Here is a 24659-nt window from a genome sequence, read left to right on the forward strand (position 1 = left end):
AAACCCGAAAGTTTTGAAGCCCGAACCCGACCCGTACCCGATAATTGTTTAGCCTTCAAACCCGACCCGAACCCGAACCCGAAAAAATAAAAATTTTCAAACCCGAACCCGACCCGAACCCGTCGGGTTCGGGTTCGGGTCGGGTTTCGGGTTTGAAAACCCGAGACCCGACCATCTCTAGTGAATAGGGCCTTTTACCGACTATGTAACCAGCTTAGGTCACGCAACTTGCAAACATAAACAAAATTCGCCCTGTATAAAACATTTATTCTTCCGATAACTCGTAGCGGGCACGTAGCGTGAGCGTTGGAAGAGGCAAACCGGAAAACCTTCGGTGTTTTCGGGCGTAAAGTGCTGTGGACAATACACGGTGGGAAACTCAAAAATGGTTTGTGGCGCAGACGCATGACTGACGAGTTGTGTCAAGTGTACAAAGATGCGAATATTAACAAGTGTGTGAAACACTACAGACTTCAGTGGGCTGGACAATTAGTGCGAATGCCAGAAAAAAGAATTGCGAAAACAATATTCAGCAGAAAACCTGGTAGAGGTCGGTGACTTCGTGGAAGATCACGAATACGCTGGCTGTACGCAGTGAAAGCGAACCTGGCGACCCTAAACGTTCGGGGAAACTGGAGAAGTATTGCCCAAGACCGACGAAGATGGAAGTCTATAAGGTATCAAGGTAGGTATGCATAGTCCACGTAAATGCCTATTCAACCAAATATGAACGGTTCAGATTACTTGTTTAGTTATGAAATTACAGGTCCTCGAAGTAAGGGACTTTATTTCTCAGATGTAGAAAGTTGCCAGTGGCCACAGTGACCGAATTCGGACCTTCAGGAAGGTTTCTGTAACTATACATGTGTGCCTTTCATTTAAACTTAACGGAACTGAAATTAGTCAACATCTGTTTGGGAGAAACCAATACGAAATTTCTTTACGTCAAAGGTCGAGAACTGTCACTGTGAGCCGGGATCTTCAACAATGGACAAACATGATAAAAGCGCGTAATTGATCAAAACATATTTTTGTGTTTCATCAAAGGTGACACGAAGTGATTAAAACCTAATTCTTACGTATTCAAAAGTAATGTCACGAGAGAACCTTTTATTCTGATTGAATATAAAGTATTAAAATACGCATATTTTTACTCTAAATATTTTAAATGCAAATGAAACTGTGGCCCTTTTCCAATGTTTGGCCGGAATGATCGAAGGTACGCAACAAAAGAAAAGTAGTGATTTTCATCACACCTGCCTTGTTTTTTGTTAGTGTATAAGCTGGAGTTATCTTGGGTGCAGTGGCGTAGCTAGAGTCTTGGGGGCCCAGTGCGGAGGCAGCTTTGGGGGCCCTCCAAAATTATGTTATTACCGAACTCACACGTACCTTCTACATTTTTTTTTTCGAAAGCGTTCAATATTCAAATTGATTAACTCATTACGCATGGTAAAGATGGATGAATTATTAGTGAAATCAAGAAATTCGTGAAAAGCGTTTTTATTGTAAAGTTTTTTTTTCTCATATAAGCAGGTTAAATTAACTCACCAGTAAAAAATCTGAACTGCTACGGCAAATGATGTAATATTTTTTTAACAAAATGTAATAAAAGCTTAAATTTGTTTTACCAAATTAGGATGATAGTGTTGTCTAACGCAGAACACCTAGCTATAAAAAATTAGTGTAATGTTTGAAATGATACCAATTAAAAAAAAAAAAATAAAGTTCGGAGCACGTCTCTTGTATGCCAGACAAGTGCCTTACCAACTAAGCTACCGAGCCACTTGGCGATTCAATAACGTGATTAAAAAGTAAAAAAATACGAGCTAGAACTTCGTCCAGGAAATAGTTTTTATTGCTTGTGGAATCAAATAATATATATGAAGCGGTTACCTCAGAAGTTTCTATATGTTTCTGTTTAAAAAGATCTTTAGAGATATTTTGGATAACTTTCTGTATGCTGTACTGTATTAAGTAGTATGCTTATGGTTATTCCTAGTTTAACTTCTTGAAGAATCGTGAAAAAAAATCTTGGAACAATTCATATTTACCATATATTTGTTGAAATCGCTGGACAAATTTCAGAAATTTTAGTATTATGCAAATCACTGATTATTTCTTTGTTGTGCCTTTTATGCAGATCTAGCAGGCAAGATAGAATGTTTGATTTTGTGATTGATGTTATTTTATGAGGAATTTCCAGCGAAACTCATCGAGCTATCCCTAGAGAAAATCTTCCAATACTTTAATAAATAAAACATATACAGATTTTTCTATAGTAAAAATCGGGAACTTCTTGAACTCTGTCGAAAATTGTTAAATTCTTGGATTTTTTAAAAACTTTTTGTTAAAGAAGTCTCAGAAGAAATTTTGCAAGAATATTCAAAAGAATGCTTAAAAATGGTAGAACTGCTAAGGTGTTTCTGGGGAAATTTCTGCTTTAATCACTTTGTTGCGACCCCTCGGTGCTACAAGCGCTCTTTCGACATCTATACAAGCCGTACCCACTGTGAAGACGAGGCGTGCGCCCAAGGAGCGCAGATATGCAGGGTATGACAGTGACAGAATAGCTTAGAAGCAATATCAACATTGTTGAATTGGAAAGTCTTTGTCGATCTAGCCAGATTGTGCTCATGCAGTGAAAATCAAATAGTAGTTATTCAGTTAAATTTAGGATGATTATCATGCAAATTTGCTTAGTCTTATAAATATCACAGTATGTATGGGTGGTTTATCTTAAAATTCAATTTATTACTATCTAAGTATTCCTTCTTCAGATTTCATGCATTAAACTAAATATAAACCTAACCATAAATAACTGTGAAAGTAATTCGAGCTAAAGGTAAAATCATTGGATTGCATAAATGTTTTGAGATTAATCAAAGCTATAATTTAGACCTCAAAGCGCCAGTGGAGACCGCGAAAATAAGGCTTCAACAAACAGAATTGTCTTTAACGTGAGAGAGATTTGACTAAACATAAGTTTTTATAATTAGGCTAAATTGTGGATTAAAGCTTATTGAACTATTTCAGGATATTAAAACTCCACCAAAATAAAGGTTGTTTTGAAATCTCGGAATTTTTGTTTTCTCTCTGCTACGGAAGACAACACACTTGGACAACTAGTTGTAGTAATGAACGAATACAAGAAGGGCACACTGAAAAAAAAAATGAAGTACGAATCCCAAAAGATTTCCAATTATCTGAGGAATTCTCGCAAATTTATAAGATCAATACAGTAAGGACCCGATTTTGTCAGCCCTTCGATGAATTTTAGGCCGACAAAATGGGGAACCTGACAAAATCGGGTCATTTTATTTTGTTCCTATTTTTCAAATTTTGACGTGTTACATGGTTACATGGACTTTTAAGAAGGCGATAGACATCCCAACTAACAATTCAGAGCCACAAACAAGCATGCATGTTTAATTATTGTTCAATAATGGTAATGACAGCTGAATAAAAATTTTGCTCTATAAGGAGCTGAGAAGGTGCTTTTTTAACACAAACTTAAGTCAATGTTCAACGTTATGCATTAGAATGAACAAAAGTTGAATCGCCACTTATTAAACGTTTCCAGAGATTCTCATTCGACTAGTCAATAATGTTTTACTAATGAGCTGAACAAGACATGTTTCCCCCAATTAAAAAGCCAATATTCTACTAAACAAATGTATATGTATAAAAGGATATTCAGAAGACGAACTAACGTTTTACTTGCATCGCACTTCAGCTATTTCCACATGTTTAACATAAGCATGAATAAGAGCTGAATAAGTATCTTATAAAATCCTAATTCAGCTTCGGTATATTATAAGAACAGTTGATCCAATAGAGGCCAAAATGACGATTAACAAACACATTGTTCAGTATTAAATAAGCCTTGTAAAAGCGATCACACTATAGCTAAATTTCATAAAATGGACAAAATATCCGAAATGCGTGTTGAGTTCCGAATGCATTTCAAAGCTTATAACTTATGCTTTCTCAAAACTTTTTGAATAGTCGTTCAGAAAATAAACACGGTCAGCCTCCAGAAATGTAGGATTATTTTGAAAAACAAACATTTGAGCTAAGTATTCTTAGTAGGAGCGAAGTACTGACAAACAAAGCGTGATATTGACTTGATTGACATAAAAGATCTGAAGACAACATCAAAATTTTGTTTGATTTTTGTATGTAGTTAATTTAGATATCGTTTCCAGATCTTTTACATATTATATCTCTCAGGTTATTATCACTTTCTGCTATCAAAATTATAATTAGCTATTGCTAAACTTTTACGCCTGCTCGGGATGTTGTTCCGTACAAGAAAAGTGGACATTTCTTTGACAGAATTAATTAAAAAAATATCTATAGCGAGCTACATTTAAAATGACATTTCTTCCCAACTGAATAGTGCGATCTAAGAAAAATGATTTACTTGGCCATTTCTGAAAAAAATCCCACGCGTCAAGATATTCGAACATTTTTCTATTCAGGTACATAGTCTTTAGAACACTTCAAATGATTTAAATATATTCATAATAAGTTTATTAAAAATACAAATCAATAGGGTCGGTGTTCCCTTAGTGGACGGTCCCCTATAGTCGCACTAGTGGCTTTTTACGGCCGTTTGGCTTGTAATCGTAGCAAAATAATTTTTGACATGAAGATCAGTAGCTGTTTATCTAAGTACCATTGACACACAGCTCGATTTTGTTCAAAAAATGATCGAAATAAATAGTTTGCTTAAAATTTTAGCTCCCTTGCACCTATAGTTAACCTATTGTTCCTATAGCAGCACTACTAAGAGAAACTATTTTGTTATTAAACAAAATAGTTGATAAATTAGGAACTTTTTTACATCAATCGAACGCTTTTGATCCACACTTCAAAGGAAAAATATAAAAGTTTTGTAAAAATACGGTTTTGATTTGTGTTTTGCCTATTCCGTGAGGCTAGTGCTACTATAGGAACAGAAATTAGGAATAGTGCTACTATAGGCACATGTGTTCCTATAGTGGCACAAGCGATAATAAATACAAAAACATGATTTTTCGTATGTGTCATAATTTTTCCACAAAGCCAAGATAAAAAGCTTTCAGATGATGTAAAAATAATTCCGCAGGCTTTATTTTTCGATTTTATACGAATATTTGTTCTTAGCTATGCGGCTATTGGTACATCGACCCTAATATAATTAATAAATAAAAATATAATTTATAAAAAAAATGAATTTCAATTTGAGTTAATGAATCATTAAAATTTAATTTTTTAACAAACTAAAAATTATTATGAAATTAGATTAAGGTGAAGATGCATCGAAGCCAAACCTCAAATTTTCAAGAACACAAATCTAGAGAACTAAACATCCGTTCAAGCTGAAAACTTAATCGATTGGTCACCACCAGCGTGTGACCAATCGATTAGGTTTTCAGCTCGAACCGATGCGCAGTCTGGTTTTCTAGATTTGTGCTCTTGACAATTTGAGGTTTGGCTCCGATGCATATTCACCTTAATCATTTCAGACTGATTTCACTTTGTGTAAATAAACATTATTTTTGACCATCATTGACATAAATTTTCTCACTGTGCGCTAAAAATAACCGACTGAACTCAGCTTGGATCAGCACTAAACAGCAGCTGAATAATATGCTTGTTCAGTTGTTGATTAGCGTACCATGTGTTAATTAGACGATGTCGAATAGAAGCTCAAACAAGATCAATATTCAGCTATGAGAGGTTTATATTTTGCACTGGACGATTCATTCATCAATTCTAGGATGGCGCAGATGGCAAGGTATACCGCTGACGATGGGAAGGTCTCGAGTTTGAATCCAGTATCCAGGCGATTTCTAAATATGGTTGTCATATCATGATAATTGTGTACACTACATTTGAAGCGACTGAAAAATATGTTTTTGTTTTTTATTTGTTTTTAATTATTTTTGGACCAGTCTTACAAAAGCTGAAAAATAAAGTTGGAATTCAACGACATGCTTTAAAGTTTCTCCAAATTTGTGTGAACAACGCCTGAACAAAGGTTGGCCATGAAAATTATTAAAATGTTATTAAACATGATGCTGAATAAAGCTGCCATAATGGTGTTTCTTAAATGAGTGAATGTTAGTTGGGATGGGCGTAGCCAGTTTTTTTCATCAAAGGCTCCCCCCTCCCTTATATTGGTAATTTAAATTTTTAACACTTAATAAAAGGCATTGCCATTGCCCCCTCTGGCTACGCCCATGCGTGCATGACATCAAACATCATCATTAATTTGAATTTAAACGTGGTAAAACATGACGATAACAATTTTTTGACAAATTCAAAATAGGCTGACAAAATCGGGTCAAAAAGCTGACAAAATCGGGGGCAGACAAAATCGGGGGTTAACAAAATCGGGTCAGTACTGTACAAGAAAAAAAATTAAGATAAATCTCACGGGGTATATTTAAAATAAGTAAAAGAATTCGTAGAAGGATCCTTGGAGTTATTTGCAAAGAAATATTTGGGAAAACCACGAGATTGGCCAAAGGTACGCCAAGAAATCTTTTCAATGTTTTTCTGGGGATCATGGTCAAAGGTCTGCTCAGTGGAATTCTTGGTTGAAACCCTGATATATTCCTAGAATGATTCCTGTAGGCAGTCTTGAAGAATCCTTTGAAGAGAAATAAAATTGACGTATTCGGAATCTCTGTGGCATTTTATTTAGTCCCGTGATGATTTGACGTCCATATAGAAACGCCAGATAGACTATTACTAGCTTTATCTTAGTGGTTTTAAGGGCGAAGCAATTCTTTAGAAATTAATGGAAAAATCCTGACTACATTGCTCAGAACATTCTGTAGAGTTTCTACGTGAAAGTACTTGTTCCCTGGTTTGTGGCTAATGTTGATTCTGAAGAAATCCAGTTAGAATTTCTGCAAACATTCCTGAAAGAATTCCTCAACGAATTCTTGGAAGGAACTTTCTTGTTTTTTAACGAAATCTCTCATAACGTTCAACAAAAAATAAAGTTTTTAAACTCATGGCAAAATTTCGTATAAATTACCGGGAAAATTTCTAAAATATCCTTATGAATTATTTAAGGTCACCCGCGAACAAATTTTGATGATTTTGGTTAGTGTTTTAGAATGATTCAAAAAATAATATCTGAAGGAATTTCGATTAACAATAAATTTCATGGAGCAGTCATAGGGGATTGTTCAGTGTAACTCGTCGAAGAATAATCAAAATACTTCATAAAACGATTTCAACAAGTCATTGGTATACATTATAGCAGAAACGCTGAAGAAAGGCTTCAAAAAATCGAAAATTTTGAAGACAAGACCAAAAGAGATAAATTGTTCTGTTCAACTCAAAACGTTAATAATTTATATTTCAAACGACCCAATGGAACAACAACCTCAAGGACAACCTTAAAACATAAACGGCGTGTTGCTCGGTCACTTTTCAGAAAAAAAAATAAAATAAAATTTGTTGAAATTAGTTTTTTTTGTATTTTATTTGTTTGCACCCCAGTTCGTACGCTGATTATTTTCTACCCCCTTAGACCTCCCAAGTGGTCTTGGACTAAAAGAAAATAAATATTTGCATCAGTCTAAATAGTTAAATAAAAATCAAAATATTTGGCTTACCATTTTACAAAATTCATTTCAAAGACTCAGTTTTCTCATGAGTACAATCGATTGAACAACATCAAGGAAAATAACTTACTAAACAAATATTTGTGAAGGCCCCCAAGCTGTGGGGGCCCAAAGCCACGGTCCCCCGGGCCCCTCGACCTACTCTAAAATATAAAAAAGGGATAATCAAGGGGCCCCTGTATAACGCTGAACCTAGTGTCGTCCGAAACTTTATATTTTTGGTATCTTACAGATTGTCAGTTTCCTACAAGCTTTGTCGAAATTTTAATGTTATGAGAAATCTGCCCTGCGATTTTGGGGCCCGGTGCGGACCGCACCCACCGCACCCTCCTAGCTACGCTACTGCTTGGGTGTGCCTCCCTCCCAGGTCAACAAACTCATTTTTGGGAACTGTTTGAATTTTCGGGTCAAAAACGATTCCAAGTCACAATTTGTATTTCTTTTTTATGTGAGCTCCCTATGATTCATTTTTAAACGAAATTTTCCACAAAAAAAATAATTGCCTGGAAATTTCAAATTCCTGGGTTATTCTTATCAAAAGTTATAATGATTTGAATTTTGAAATTAGTCGAAAAAGACCCAAAGTCCTTACAAAAGTGTAACATCATTGACAAACTCTTGGTAATAAACATGAAATTGATTGATTCCACAATTAAGCCCTATGTTGGGGTCATCATAGACCAATCGCTTCACATAGGTGTTATGAATGTTAGATAATTATACAATTACAACTAATTTCCATTTAAGACCAGGATTGGGACGAAGGTAATTCACCAATACGTTCAGGCTCGAATGCCTAGGGCAAATGATGGAAGCCAAACAATTCACTATACAAACTGTATCCTATTTTTAGTGGATGTGTGCGTTAGCGTATTTGCTTATATTTGCCTGTTCCTAACATTGATTACTACTTTAGAAATCTGACTGGCTATCTACTTCAAGGGTAAGTAAAAGTTGCTACTTCATCGAACGATTGCTAGCTTGAACTTTGCATAAACTTCATCGAAATCCCTTTTGAAGTACGAAGCTACCTTTTCAAATACTGAAATCTTTTGACGACATTGAACACATCATTTTCACTTGCCTACAAGGTAAACTAATGGAAATCCCATTGTAGCCATTATTGAGTAAAAGGGTTGCCTTTACTTACCGACAACGATCAAATAAACGAGAAACACCAACGGAGGATGGGACGATATCTGACACTCGTAGAGGCCCTCATCTCGTTCATTTGCATACTGGATCAGCAACTGCCAATCATTGGGGGCCTGGTACTGCAAGGAGTAGCGAGAGTCGCTGCTGTACGTGTGACGGCCTACTGTGATCAAATGGATGTCATCTCCTTTTCGACGCACCCAAGTCACCTGCGGAAGATGGCAAAGGATGCCCACACATTAGCACCGAACACATTGGCTAAGACAATTCAAAAGGGCGTAACTGCTTCAAAGCATTCCGATAGTGGGGTTGGATCTTGGATCGCGATGATTCAAATCTGGTTTTGAGCTTCGAAGAAAGGTGTTGTTTACAACAGCAGTTACGCCCTTTTGAAATGTTGCCGCCGACATTCAAGGAAATGGTTACACAAATTAGGCTTCTTGAGTTAATTACGCTCCAAAGGAGGAACTAAGCATGGTGGTATGTACTTACGGTTCGTTCCCTCAGATCGTTTACGCGACAGTGCAGATACACGTCGTTGCCGAGCTGTGTGGTTACATTTGCCGTCATGTTCGTTTCGTCGAAAAACGGATACGGGTCATGGGTGGTGCTTTCCTCCGACTCCTCCTCGATGTCGTCATCCGGCAGTTCGGTATATGGCGAGGAGATGTCGTGCCAGAAGTGTCGCGGTATTGTTTTGAAAGTGTTATCATTTAGCCCGATTTTGGCGACTGGCAGCGAAAGGGTTCATATAGTGGAATGGAGTAGAAAAACAAAGGATAATTTTCAGCAAAACGGTACTCGAGAGAGAGAGAGTGAGGTTATTTGCATTTTTCCCATTTGGTTTGTTTGGTTCGTTGGTTTGTGGTAGGGTACAGAGAGGGAAAATTGCAAATTGTCATCCCCGAAGCGAGCCAAACCAAAAACCGAACCTACCTTGTATCGATCCGGTGAGGTGGTGCAGCGAAACCAGGGTCAATATAATCCGAAACGTTGGATGCCTCATAGCAGCATTTTATATGGCCTGTCGTGCTTTTTATTATCAATCTTTTTATTGTTTCGAGCAGCAGTTGTCGGCGATGGTTGCTGCTGGGTTTGGGCAATGATTAATACTCATTTTGGCTGGGCATTGTTAATGCATCACAGTCTGCAATAAAAGCAAAGGGTCCACTTGAATCAAGATTAACGAGTTCTTCGTGTGGTTTGTTTCAATCAGGAGGCCATGAAAATTTCGTGTGGTAATTGCAGGGAATCACAGCAGGCCATAAGGTGGCAATTTCGGGAAACCAACCATCAAGTGTGAGCTGCCGGTGACAGTTACGATTTATTATGAACGGTTGGTGAAAAGCATGATGGAAATGCCCTGTCAGTTGGATTCGACGGATTGGTCGTGACAGATGTGGGGAAGCATACTTGTTGCTTGTATCCTGTTACCATCGGGGAGGAATGTTACAACAGGTGTGTAGGTTTTCTGAATCAATAAGGTCTAAGGTTTCTTCTTGGAATCGACTATTGTGTATTTGGAAAGCACACATAATATTCCACAGCGTACAATTATTTCACTCAAAACAACTCCATAATTCTATATTCCGTATCGCAATATCGAGTTATACAATCACAGTAAAATTTGCTTTTTGTGACTACTTTAATGGTCCCCTGAAACAAAGTTGAACTGAATTTGGGTGTTCTAAATCGATACTTTTCTAACTCAATGCTTTCTTCAATAAAGTTTTGTTGAGGATGACACTTCTTTTTTTCTTAATTCTTTATTCTATATTGAAATAATCATTTCACACATCATATTGTTTTTCTATATTTTAAATCATATTAATTTGGTAACACTGAGTTAATATAATACTCTCTATTCTCTACATCTCGATATCGAAAGGACCATCGAGATGGGGAGAGATCGAGACATAGAACAATTTTTTAATGAATACTAGATTGAAAATCACTCCGTTACCGGGAATATTTAAAACAAACAGACGTCATTTCATCGTCGCAAATTATTTGAACCCCTGAAATGTATTCTAGTAACCTTTGATAACGGACATATCGACATACGGAGAGAAAATCGGGAATGAAAATCACATCGAGATAGGGAGATATCGAGATATGGATAAATGTATGCAGAATAAAAGGACCGGAAAAATCATTGAAATAGGGAGATATATCGAGATGTAGAACATCGAGATGTGGAGAGTCGACTGTAGGGGAACTGGGTATAAAATGCGCCGTTGGGGTAAAACGCGCCACCCTTGTTTTGAACGAACGACGTTGAAGGACTTAAACTTTAATTAATTCGTGGGACAAAACGGCCACTCCTATTTAAAAAGTGCGTGAGTGCGGACGACTAACGCCGAGATCAGGTGGCGCGTTTTACCCCGCAAAAAATAAAAATGCAGATAAGCAAGCATTTTATAAAAATTGATTTATTAACTCCAGAAAAAAGAAAATGGATGACTGTTTCTACTATTTGATAGAAAACATGTTTCTCTATGAGATAATGAATAAAAAAGGCCTATAATAATGTTCTTCATAGCTCAAAACGCTTCCTTTCTTAGAGGGCGCGTTTTACCCCCAGTTACCCTACTTACATTTTTAAACAAAAACATTATATTCAAATCAAACTATTTCAATGAATTCACTTATAAGATGCTATGGTATGATGATTAAACTGGCTATATATAATTTGAAGCACAATTATTGCCCAAACAGACCAAGAAATATTGAATATGTTTTATTCGTCACCTGGCGGTTTCTTTTAGCAAATGCTAAGGAACTAGAAATATAACACTTTCAGAGGAAGCACACACAATTTAACTTATTTTTCATCACATTTCACAGTAAATCTCACTCGGTACTTAAAATTTGTTTGTTTGTTTTTATTGTCCAGCAGCGTTTAGCAAAGGAATAACTATTCTGATATTGCAGTTCTTATTTAAATAAACTATTTCTTTAACTCTAACTATTGCAGTTCCAAAAGTTTATGCAGCCTCTTTTGAAAATTGCCCCCGACGATGAACGCTTTATTTCAGGTAGTAATTTGTTCCAGTTTACCACACCACGAACGAACAATGAACTAGCATAACATGTGGTGTTGTTTGCTGGATTTATTAAGTTATTCCAAACGGTGACCTCGGGTTTGAATGATCCTCTGATACAGTGTGACTAGGGGTATCAGAAGGCTGGCTCCAAAGGCACGTTCCCCACCAGTTGGGAGATTTGTGCCATCGCCATATTTGAGCCTATTTCATCATCTACCCGATGGGAGAGGAAAGGGAAGGGAAAGATGGGAGGAAATAGGAGTGGGGTCCCTTGAAGAGGGAAGATCGCATAAGCGAAATGAGAGCATGTAGCTCCATACCACAATGGGTTCGAACAGCGCCCTAAAAAGGGCACTGCAAAACGCATGAGCGTAAAGAGAGCCTATAGCTCATTACCACAGCGGGTTAAGAATAACAGGATGTCCTGAAGATTCAGGCTTCTGTATTCAGTTTCACTTAATAAGTGTTTACCAAGTAATTGGAATCGCATTTGCGCAAAAACTGGACAGTTACTTATCAGGTGATACGAAGTTCCATAATCGGAGTCACAACTATCACACACAAATGAGTCAGCACACTGAATATTTGCCATGTGATAGTTGAGTCGGCAGTGGCCTGTCAACGCTCTGACCAAGAGACTGCAATTCTGCTTTGACAGATTTGTTAAATACTTCGCCACCTTTGGAGATGGCTCAGTAATATACAATTTTGTTTGACGACACGACTCCAAACTATTCCAATATTGCTTGTGCTGAGTTGCCGTCCAAGAGTTTATCTGAAGCTTCACCCAGCACTTCGAAATTGGAATAGCCGGCTCAGGACCAATGAAGTCATGCGATGCTCCATCGCGAGCTAGCTCATCAGCCAATTTATTTCCAGCGATGGAAGAATGGCCAGGTACCCATACAAGGTTTACAGAGTTGACTGAATTCAGTTCCTCAATTTGAGTTCGACATGCGATAACAAGCTTCGACTTTGAGTTGGCCGAAGCGAGAGCTTTCATAGCAGCCTGACTATCTGAACAGAAGTATATGACTTTACCCATTACGCGCTGTTGAAGTGCTGATTGCACTCCACACATAAGAGCAAATATTTCCGCCTGAAAAACGGTGCAGTTTCTACCAAGTGAGTAAAACTGATTCAGCCTTAGCTCACGAGAATATACTCCTGCACCAGCTCTACCTTCAAGAAGGGAGCCATCAGTGTAACATACTATATTGTTTGATATACTTCTTTCCAAATAGCCAGACGTCCACTCTTCCCGTGAAGGGAATTGTGTGGTAAATGTCCTGTAAGGAAAGTTACAAGCAATTGTGAGATCACTTGGAGCAAGGACAATTTTGTCCCAATTCACCAAAAGTGGAAACAACGAAGTGTGTGTAGATCTACGATTCACTGGATTTTTCTCCAGTAGATCCAGTACCCATAAACGGTAAGAGCAAGAGAGTGCTTCTTGTTTAAGATATATGTGTAGTGGCGCAACGTCGAAAAGGGCCTCGAGCGCTGCTGTGGGAGTTGTAGAGAACGCACCAGACATCGCATCAAGCACATCCTTTGGAGATGGCCCAATTTTGATTGGATTGTTCTCACTTCGCCCTTTTGCCACCACACAAGACATCCATATGCCAATATTGGTCGAACAACTGTTGTGTAAATCCATTTGATATATTTGGGTTTGAGGCCCCAAGTTTTACCAAAGGTTCGCCGGCATTGACCGAAGGCCATACAAGCTTTTTTTGACTCTGAAATCAATGTGAGCTGTCCATAAAAGTTTGGAATCTAGAATGACTCCGACATACTTTACTTGATCAGTCACATTAATCTCAGTGCCAAAAAGACGTAAAGGTCGAATTCCATCGCGGTTTCGTCTTTCCGTAAAAAGAACAATAGATGTTTTATTCGGGTTAACCGAAAGGCCATATTGGCGACACCAACACTCGACTACCTGAAGAGCACTTTGCATCAGGTCGAATAGGGTGCTTATGCACATACCAACTATCAGAGCTAGATAGTCGTCGGGAAATCCATAAGTTGGAAAACCGCAATTATTGAGTTGCCTCAATAGCGTATCTGCTACGAGATTCCACAAAAGTGGTGACAAGACTCCCCCTTGGGGGCATCCGCAAACACTCAATTTTCGAATCGCTGCTTGACGCAATGTCGAGAAGAGATGTCGGTTTTTGAGCATTTGATGAATCCAATTGGTAATCATTGTAGGTAGCCCATGGTTTCGTGCTGCTTCCAATATGGCATCGAAAGACACGTTATCAAAGGCACCCTCAATATCCAAGAAAACACCCAAGCAGGATTGCTTCTGAGCGAATGCTTTCTCGATATCGTATACAACTTTGTGTAAAAGAGTCACAGTGGACTTTCCAGATTGGTAAGCATGTTGATTCACTTGAAGAGGCATATTTGCCAAATAAACATCACGGATGTGATGATCGATAATGCGTTCCAGACATTTCAGAAGAAAAGAGGTCAGACTGATTGGTCTAAAACTCTTCGCTTCTTCATACGACGCACGTCCTCCTTTTGGGATAAACTTTACAGTAATATCACGCCAGGATTTGGGAATGTACCCGGTAGCAAAACTGCTTACAAGTAGCTTTTTCAAAACATGTTTGATAAACTCAAATCCCTTTTGGAGCAGAACAGGATAAATCCCATCCGCTCCTGGAGATTTGAAAGGAGCAAAACTATTAAGTGCCCATTGAATCGATTCAGTAGTTACGATACTGCGAGCCGAGGCCAGAGACTCGTAACTACATGAAAAGACATTTGGTTCATCCGTAGATGCTATGTCCACACATCCGGGGAAGTGTGTATTGAATAAACATTCTAAAACTTCTTCATCGGAAGAAGTAAAGTCACCATTAGGTAAGCGAATTTCGTTCACTTGGAAATCCTTAGATTTTGCAAGGATTTTGTTCAACCGACTGACTTCACTCAAACTGGAAACATTTGTACAAAGGTTTTTCCAGCCGGATCGTTCAGCAGAACGAAGAGCCTTCTTGTAAGCCTTGCGAGCCGACTTGAACGACTCTGATCCAGCTGAACGGCGTCTGTTCCAACTCCTTCTACATTGTTTCCTGAGTCTAGTCAGATCGGAATTCCACCATGGGGTCCCTCTTGTAGTTTTTACAGACCGCAGAGGACATGCTTCTTCAAAAGCTTCCATAATGTAGGATGTTGTAGTATCAACGGCATCATCCAGATCACTTGGATTTTCAATGGACGGAGAATATCCATGAAATTTGGTCGCAACCAATTCAATGTAGAGTTCCCAGTTTGTTGACCGGGGATTCCTAAAACGCAAAGTCTGCGCAGTTACATTTGAATGTTCAAAGAAGATGTAGCGATGATCAGATAATGATTCCTCATCTGATACATGCCAATTCGTCAACTCGTGACTGATTCTATTCGAGCAGAGCGTTATGTCTAACACTTCTTCTCTATTAGAAACCATGAAGGTTGGGCGATTGCCTATGTTAAGTAATCCAAGGTCTGTACTACTTAAGTATTCCATCAGACTGGAGCCTCTCAAATTGATATCCGAGCTGCCCCAGATGATGTGATGAGCATTGGCATCACTGCCCACAATCAGCGGAAGGCCTTTTGTTACGCAGTGTACGACAACTCGTTTGAAGTCATCCGTTGGGGATGGTTCATCATGTGGTAAATATACCGAACAATAGACGTATTTCCTGTTGAGGTTACCAACAGAAACATCGATTGTGATAGCACATACATCTCTGGTAGTTAACTCAGAAATGAGTGTAGCAACGATTGCTTTATTAACGAGCACGCATGCGCGGGGCATGGAGCGCGAGTTTGCCATTTCAAGCTTGCTAAAAGTAGCAAAAACTGGGTCCACAAGGTTACCTAGATAGAAGTTCCCTCTACGAAAGTAGGGTTCTTGAACTAGCGCCACTTGGGCTGCACCATTTTGCATGAGTCTGCAAAGATTGATCGTTGCTCCAAACGGTGACCTAGGGTTTGAATGATCCTCTGATACAGTGTGACTAGGGACTGTGATGTTAGCAGGTTTTGCAAGAAAATACAAGATCGATGAGCCAGGAAACCTCGTAGAGTACAACCAATCAAATTCTGTTGTAAGTGACTTACAGGGTCAAGACGGTATAATCCAAACACGTACCGTACGCAACAGTTTAGCGCCACACGGAGTGTTTCAAAGGAATTTGCACTTGGATGAACATGTAGAACATCGTCATAATAGGAAAGAATCGTCGAATAGGAACGGTGGAAGAATCAGAACCGATCCTTGAGGATCCTTCCGATGAGACCTCTGCACTACTTGAATGATGATCGCCACAAAAAACTGCCGCTTTCTCCCTCGCAAGTATGACTCTATCAGTCTTACGACTGGAGAAGAAAAGTTGAGCTGTGCCTCCAGTTTACTCAGAAGTTTGCTATGACGGATAGTATCAAAGGCTTTGGAAAAATCCAGAAGAAGAAGTATACCAGCCCCATTCTTATCCACGGTAGCACCTAGGTCATCGTGTACTCGCAGAACTGCGCTTTTAATACTTCGGCCTCTACGAAATCCAGCCTGACAGTCAGGGATCATTAAAATAACCAAAATGGCCGCTATGGGAAGCATAGATAGCGCCACCGTAGCCTTGTGTGTTTGACAGAACTGCAATGCTGTCATAGTGTTTAATCCCATATACAGTGGCGCCTTTGTTTTGATGCGGTGAGCACTGACAAAAACTACCTTCAATGATCCATTTTCCATGTACGATGTCATTTGTTGCTTGAGCAGCTTCTCAAAAGCTTTCAATAATGCACAAAGTATACTGATAGATCGCAGATTGTTGATGTCATTCATGTGAGCTTTCTTTTTCAGTGGGATAATCTTTGCGTGCTTCCAGCACTCAGGAAACGTAGAAGTTCTGATGAATACGTTGAATAAATGCGTTATGTGATGGACAATCGATGGCAGAGCGATATTAATAAACTTAATAGGCAAATCGTCCGTCCCAACCGTATTAGAGTGTATTTCCCAGATTGCGTTGACAACTTCCCAGTATTGAACAGATTGGAAGGAAAAACTGTACGGTGAAGGTGGTGTTGATCTCAAAGGTCTCAAAGGATCGAATTCACACGGTTTAGATGTTGTATCTTTGCCTACCCCAAGGTTCTTCACGCGCTTCCAAAGGGTCTTGGACGGGACATTGATGTTCAAGAATTGGTTCAAATAGGAGGTGGGACTTTTCCCTTAAAGACGTTTCGCATAAGAACGTTTCGCATACGGACGTTTTGCATAATGGACATTTGGCACGGTTTCTTAGGATCTTGTATCTTTGTCGTTTAAGTAAGACTTGGACGAAGCAGTTCAATGTTGAAGTCGCCTACCAGGAAAATGCTGTCATAGCGAACAGACAAATCAGTCAGTTTATCTGCTTAGATGAACACTCATATCCTGGAGCATTGTAAACCATCATCAACATAAGTTTTTGACCGCCTACACGAAACTCCAATGCCAAACACTCGGTTTTATCCAGCGATTCCGAAGTGAGAACAGTGCCGAAGATTTTGTAGCAAGAAAACTCCATCGTTTCTAACAACAGAGTACCCCGGAATACTGATGCTACGGTCGCTGTTTTTAGACGATAACCATGATTCAGTGAAACATGCAATCTCAATTTTGGAGTTGGAAAAGAGATTTCGAACTTCGTCAAGCTTATTAGAGTTACGTGCACAAACACTTTGAGCATTTTCGTGGCAGATATTTAGCTGACCAGGAAATAGAGCTGCATTCAATACCGCTCTTGGAATGTTCGTGGAGGTGTGGGTATGTGGTGGTAGAATCAAGTGTAATATGGGAAGCAATTCTCAGAGGGCTGCTTTATCACAGAGGTACATAAAACATTAATCACAATCATACAATCTTCAACTCACAATACAACAAATTTGAAACAACTACATAATTTTACCTTCAAAAGTGGCGAAAAAAAAGAAAAAAATATCGCTTTGTATATTCATTCAAGTCTCGCTCAGACTGAATAACGACCGATGACTCATTGGTTGGGGCTTCACATAAATAACGCCGACGTCAGTCGACCTTCTTTCTTCAGGTGTAGTGCCTTAGACCAGGGTTTCTCAACCGGTGGTCCGCGGACCTCTAGGGGGCCGTGGCAACGTTTCAGGGGATCCGCGATGTCATTGAGATATAATAAGTGCCATTTTTCTTGATTCATGAATAAATATGAAACATCTCATACTAAGTTTGTTTTAAGAAAGCGTTTTATGTATAAAATATTTTTGAAATAAAACTGATTTTTTTATAGCTGATTTATTACTTTAACAACTGATTTTTCCATTGATAAACTAATTTTGATATCTGTCTATCAATGAAAAATGCACACGAGGAATAATTAATCTTCACGCAGTCGTTATAATTCTATTCCTTAAACGCTGCACAATATTTCAGCAGTGTGAGCTTGGAAGTGAAATATGGATAGATGTATCCATAGGATGTTTTTTTTTCAATATTTGCTGCTCAATCCTTGTGTTTCGGATCGGTAGGAGAAACACGCTCTTTTAGCAGCAATTGTAGCTTTAAAGCTGTAATTAATAAGGATTTTAGTTTCAATTGATCAGTTTTACATTTCAAGACTTACATTTTCGTGCTTATCTCAACGCTACCGAAACTATACCGAAACACTACTGTATGCCACTTATTTAATTCCTAGGTACAACAAATTCATTAATTTTATTATTCGTTTAGGTTTAGGTTATATTGCATGTCTTACTTTTAAGCAAATTGTTGACGGAATATACTCAACGCCGTATTCTTCCGTACTGTAAACTTTCGTTCTAGGAACTATAATAAATTTAGAATAATCAAATTTTTAACAAGCCCTTTAGAATATTAAATTTACCTAAACTTCAAGCAAATTGCAGATTCAAGAATCTATTATAGTTTTCACTTCAACTGCCAACGCTAGTCCAATCAAACTTTCTGTGATCAATTTCTATTCTGCCATCTCATCATACGTTGACGTTTCTCCATTCTACGTCAAACGATCTGCTGTGGGTGATACGGAACTCACAATGACGTTACTGAGTTTGATTGCCCTGTGGTTCTTCCACATACTCCCGCCCGTGAAGTTCCGGAGAACCTTCAATATCTTGGTCCTTGCGGTTGGCCTGCACGTCCAAAAGTGCCAACTTTACGGCCGGCCGAATGAGAACTCCATCACTTGTCTGAACCTTTGCGCTCTTAACCTGACCGTCCTTTCCGTTGAACACTTCGATGATGCGGCCTCTCAGCCATCCATTCCGTTTGTTCTCGTCGACTACAATTACTACGTCTCCCGGTGCTAGTGGCTTGGTCGGCTGGAACCATTTAGTCCGCCTGCTTAATGTAGGCAAGTACTCGCGAACCCATCTCTTCCAGAATTGATCCGATAGATACTGGGAGAGTTTCCAGCCGTCCCTTAGAGTCGAACCTTCCACTGTAAACGCTGTCCTTGGTTGAACAATCCCTTGAGTGCCGTAAAGAATGAAATGGTTCGGCGTCAGTGCTTCTTGGTCTGCACTGTCGAGCGGAATGTAGGTCAATGGTCTAGAGTTGACGACTGCTTCGGCTTCTAGTAATACTGTCTCCAGAACTTCATCGTTAGGGTGGCGAGAGTGTTCAGCCACGGCCGCTATTGCAGCCTTGACGGAGCGGACCATCCGCTCCCAACATCCGCCCATGTGAGGCGCAGATGGTGGATTGAAATGCCACGTAGTCTTGGCGTTTGTAAAGGTTACTGCACAATGCTCGTGTATGGCCTGAATCTGTTCCAATAGCAAATTACTGGCTCCTTTAAAGCAAGTGGCGTTGTCTGAGTAGAAAGCTGCTGGGGCCCCTCTGCGACTCACAAATCGACGAACTGCCATCACGCAAGACTGAGTCGTTAGACTATGCACGGTTTCTAGATGCACTGCACGGATAGTAAGGCATGTGAACAATGCCACCCAACGCTTTACCAAACTACGACCCTGTTTCACCATGATTGGGCCGAAGTAGTCAACGCCGGTATAACTAAATGCACGGATGTGCGAAGTAAGCCGAACTACTGGAAGTGCTGCCATCATTGGTGCCTGAGGAGCAGCCTTCTTGACACGGCAATGTTGGCAATCACTAGCGACTCGCTTGATGACCTGGCGCAACTGTGGAATCCTGAAGCGCTGCCGAAGTTCGTTGAAGACAGTGTCGTTATACATATGCAAGAAACGTCGATGATAGCTGTCAACCAGGAGACGAGTCATCACATGATCCTTTGGTAGAATTACCGGGTATTTTGTTTCAAATGAAATCGATGGAGAGTTAGAGATCCTGCTATTCATTCTGATCACTCCTACATCGTCCATAAAAGGAGATTCCTGATACAGCACACTACTTTTATCTAGCAGCATTGGTGCTTCGCTCGGATACTGTTGGTTATGTTTGAGCATAATATATTCGTCGGGGTAGACATGGGATTGAGTCTGACGCCACAGAAAATTTTCGGCGTGTAACTGTTCATCGCTTGTCGGCTCTCCGAAGAACTTTCGCCCACGGAACCTTTGCGCCGCTCGATGCACGTAGGCTGTCGTCCGCAACAACCGATACCAGTTGGAAAACCTGTTAACGTTGATAGTTTGCGGAGGTAGCTTCTGGTGGGTATGAAAAACCACGCGCATTTCTTCGTCAGTCTTCCAGTTCTTCCCGACCTGTATTGGCCATTCCGACATCGGCTTATAAAGGAAAGATTCACCAATATACCAACGACAGTTTGCTTCAAAGTTTGGTCCATTTCCCCATTTTGTGGCGTCATCAGCAACATTCTGCTTCGAAGGAACGTGATACCACTCATCTAAACTGGAGTTGTTTAGGATTTCGCCTACTCGGAATGCTACGAAGGGATGATATCGTCGGCTATCGGATTTGATCCAGGCGAGAGCTGTTGCGGAATCTGTCCAAAAGTAGCGCTTTTCGATAGTTAGATCCAGCGCTGACTGAACAGTTTCCATCATACGGCATCCAATAACGCAAGCTTGAAGTTCAAGACGAGGAATAGATAGCGGCTTCAAGGGGGCTACCTTTGTTTTCGCAGCAACGAGAACACAGCGGACAACTCCGTCTTGTACTATGCGTAGATAAGCCGCACACGCATAAGCGACTTCGCTTGCGTCTACAAATATGTGCAATTGTATGGTGCTGGGTATTCTGCTGTCTGATTCCCCGAAGAAACAACGTGGAACTTCGACTTCTTGCAGACGTCCTAAAAGGCCGATCCAATTATTCCACATCCCTTGCAGTTCTAAAGGAATATCATCGTCCCACTCCGTGCCCGATCTCCAGATATGCTGCACTAGAATCTTACCATGCACAATAAAATGTGCAATGAATCCGTAGGGATCGAAAAGCGACATCACCAGTCGCAGAACTTGTCGCTTGGTCGGCGTAACTCCCTGCACCAGAACTTTATTCAAGTCTTCTTTAAACGTAACATCGAAGGTGAACAAATCTTCGGTGGACTTCCAAACCATCCCTAGTATACGCTCAACGTGCGATGAACCATCCAAATCGAGCGACTTCTTCTGCAAGCAATCCTTTTCTCCCAACTGCCTCAGGACTTCTGGTGAGTTCGACAAAAAGTTGCGTATTTCGAACCCACCTAACGCATGCACGTGCTTCACTTCGTTCACCAGCTGTACTGCTTCTTCGGTGGTGTCTACGCTGTCGAGATAGTCGTCCACATAATGCGCTTTGATTATTGCTTCTGCTGCCCTCGGAAACTGTGGCTGGAACTCTTGTGCGTTTTTGTTTTTAACAAATTGGGAGGAACAGGGTGAACAGGTGGCACCAAATGTTGCAACGTCCATGACATAGATTTGTGGGAGTTCCTTGTGACTTTCACGGAATAAAAATCGTTGTGCCTGTTTGTCCTGTGGTATGATCCGGATTTGGTGAAACATTTCGCGGATGTCTCCACATATCGCGACTGATCTCTGTCTAAATCTTATAAGAACAGCGAAAAGCGATGTTAACATATCCGGTCCCTTTAGAAGCATGTCGTTTAGAGACAGCCCATGCACTCGTGCAGCAGCGTCCCAGATTAATCGCACTTTCTGAGGCTTTTTTGGATTTTTCACAACCCCCAGGGGTAGATACCATGTACGATTCGCATCGGTTAGTTCCATTTCCTCCTGGGTTATTTTATGCGCGTACCCTTTCGTCTCGTATTCCCGCATCAGAGATATAACTCTCGTCCTTAACTCGTGGTCTTTATCGAGTCGTTTTTCTAACGACTGAAGCCAGGCTAGTGGATAGCTGTCTGGAAACACGGGATTGTCGTATTTCCAGAGTAATCCGGTTTCAAAGCCTTCTCCAGTTCTGCGTGTTGTCTGCTCCAGAATCCGACGGGCTCGATTATCGTCTGCAGACTCGATTGGAGTAGCCACTGCTGCTTCTTCGACCGCAAAATACTTCTTCATCAGATCGTGCAACTCACGATTATCTGCCTGTTCCTCCACTGTGTGAACGTATAACCTTTCGACTGTCACAGAGTTACCAGCTTGCTTCCCATACACGCACCAGCCCAGTCGAGTCTTAACTGCCACTGGTTCGCTCGATCCGCCCTCCCTCACTTTTAATGCCGTAAGCAGCTGCGCATGTTCGATGCCGATGATTAGTCTTGGGACTGCTTCGTCGTAACTGCTCAGCGGGAGGCCCCGTAGATCTGGGTAGATCTTCTGTAGTTCATCGTAATGGAATGTCTGCCCTTGTAACTGAAGTTTTTGCACTGTACGCACGTTGCTTAACTGGTATTGATTTTTGTGTCCAGTCCCGGATATTTTTACTGTTATTCGTTGTGACCCCTTTTCCTCACGGGAGATGTTGCTCGTCCACCCAAGCCAAAGGGGTTCAACTGGTCCCGTGACATCCAGATCAGCCGCCAATCCAGCTTCCATTAGTGTAGTTTGACAGCCATCGTCAAGAAAGGCATACGTATCCACCTGCTTCCCATTTACTTCAAGAGTCACTGGTAGATACCGGAAAAGGCAGTAGTTCAACGTTGAATGATGATTCTGTTGAACGACGTTCACACCGCTCGACGGTGTCCTACTTTCGGGTGCATTCTGACGAGTCACGACATCTGCAGCGCGTGAGTGCAGCAGCGCATTATGACGTAGTCGACAGCCCTCTACTCCGCACTCCTTCCCTGAACGACACGGCCACTTACGATGTGGAATCAAACATATTCTGCACAAACCCTTCGAACGAATGGCTTTCCACCTTCCATCCACGTCCAAAGCCTTGAACTGCGGACATGCGGCTACCTCATGGCCTTCATTCGAACAGTAGCAACATGATCTTTTCAATTTGTCGATCTCCGGTACACATTTGATAGTATCCAAAGTTCTCGTGGTCGCCTGACTGCCTCTTGCTTCTGCATGAACATACAGCTTCTGCTTGTCTTTCCCTGCTAGATTTGGTCTTGACTGTTGAACGTCCGAAGGGAGAGTCACGTCTGACGCTGTATTGACTAGCTCAGTCATGAACTCTCCGAATGTCGCCAGGTTGACATCCACTTGCAAACGCTTGAACCACGACCATTGCATCTTCAATTGTGACGGAAGTTTTTCCACCAACTCGTGAAGAAGCATTGGATTACGAAGATGGTCCGAAAGTTGAGCCACGTACATATGATCGACCAAATTCCGTACCGCCATTCCGAATGTGATTAAATTCTCGGAGAATTAAATTCTCCGTTCTCGGTGGTGGCACGCTTCGCAATCTCCTTAAAAGGGTGTGGATGAGTACTTCCGGTCTTCCATACAGCATGCGTAACGTTTCCATTACATGCGGCACCGATTCCGGTATCAACAAACGGCTTTTAACTGACTCTAAAGCATGTCCTTTCAGACAGCGTTGAAGTCTCGCTAGGTTCTCCGCATCTGTGAACCCACAAGCCGCCGTTGAGTTGTAGAAGGAGCTAGAAAACAATGGCCAGTCTTGTGGATCACCAGAGAAGTTCGGCAGTTCACGGGGCATTATCTGTCTCGCTGCTAGCTGTACACTACTAGGTGCAGGCTGATACACTGTACCCATGGGTGATGAACAAAACTGTTGTAAACTTGGCTGTGTTTGTCCGAAATGCGATGAAATCGTCGTCACGTTGGTGATCGGCACTCGTTGAGTCGCATCCAAAACTGGAACAGCTGTTGACGATGACGGTAAAGGCACACTCGCGTATGATACAGCGGAACTAAGCGGCAGTACTCCCGGCATTGAATTCACATTTGCTGTCGACAAAGGAATCGCACTTTGCGAGCCCGGTGGCACGTTTGACAGTATTTGACTGGTAGGCGCATACCCAATTTGTGGACCAAATAAAGCATGGGGTTTTGAAGAAACTGTTTGAGGAAGCTGACCAGAGAAAGTAACTTTCGTGTCAGCGAATGACTGTTTGGCTCTCAAACTTTCTAGATTGTTACATACTTGTGGGACTTGGGGTGACGCATGGAGGGGAAATGACTGTATATTCCCACCCGCGGTTACTAACTGAGTCGATGCTAGAGTACTGATCCCATAATTGTCTCTACTAGTGTCTTTAAGATACGAAAAGGCTCCTAATTGTTGTGGTACGCTAAGCTTAGGGTTATCTACTTCTAGGGCTGTTACGACTTTACCTGACTGTGGTGTAGATGTTGAGGTGGGAACTCCGGTTGGTGGTGCGAAGATATAAGGCACTTGTCCCTGGTCATGAGCCGTAGACGTCGATGCAAACTGCTGGGCCACAGGTTGTTGAGGAATACTTTTGCT

The 24659-nt window shown here is 40.7% G+C and overlaps 1 protein-coding gene across 2 annotated transcripts in view; it reads right to left on the reverse strand.

Annotated features, from left to right (window-relative positions):
- The window catches only part of LOC5568567, a 111337-nt gene that overhangs the window by 25997 nt on the left and 60681 nt on the right, over window positions 1-24659 (reverse strand). Inside the window, exons 1-4 of one of the 2 annotated variants that reach the window (XM_021850109.1) lie at window positions 10075-10093; window positions 9720-9930; window positions 9276-9514; window positions 8779-8992 (exon numbers count right to left, since the gene is read on the reverse strand). In XM_021850109.1, coding sequence (XP_021705801.1) covers window positions 8779-8992; window positions 9276-9514; window positions 9720-9789 — 523 coding nt within the window. In that variant the 5' untranslated portion in view covers window positions 9790-9930; window positions 10075-10093. Of the gene's footprint in view, window positions 1-8778; window positions 8993-9275; window positions 9515-9719; window positions 9931-10074; window positions 10094-24659 lie in introns of those variants that run through there. The other variant, XM_001652347.2, reaches the window with a different exon arrangement.

The sequence above is a fragment of the Aedes aegypti genome, chromosome 3 (assembly GCF_002204515.2).
Source record: "Aedes aegypti strain LVP_AGWG chromosome 3, AaegL5.0 Primary Assembly, whole genome shotgun sequence".
Lineage (NCBI taxonomy): Eukaryota > Metazoa > Arthropoda > Insecta > Diptera > Culicidae > Aedes > Aedes aegypti.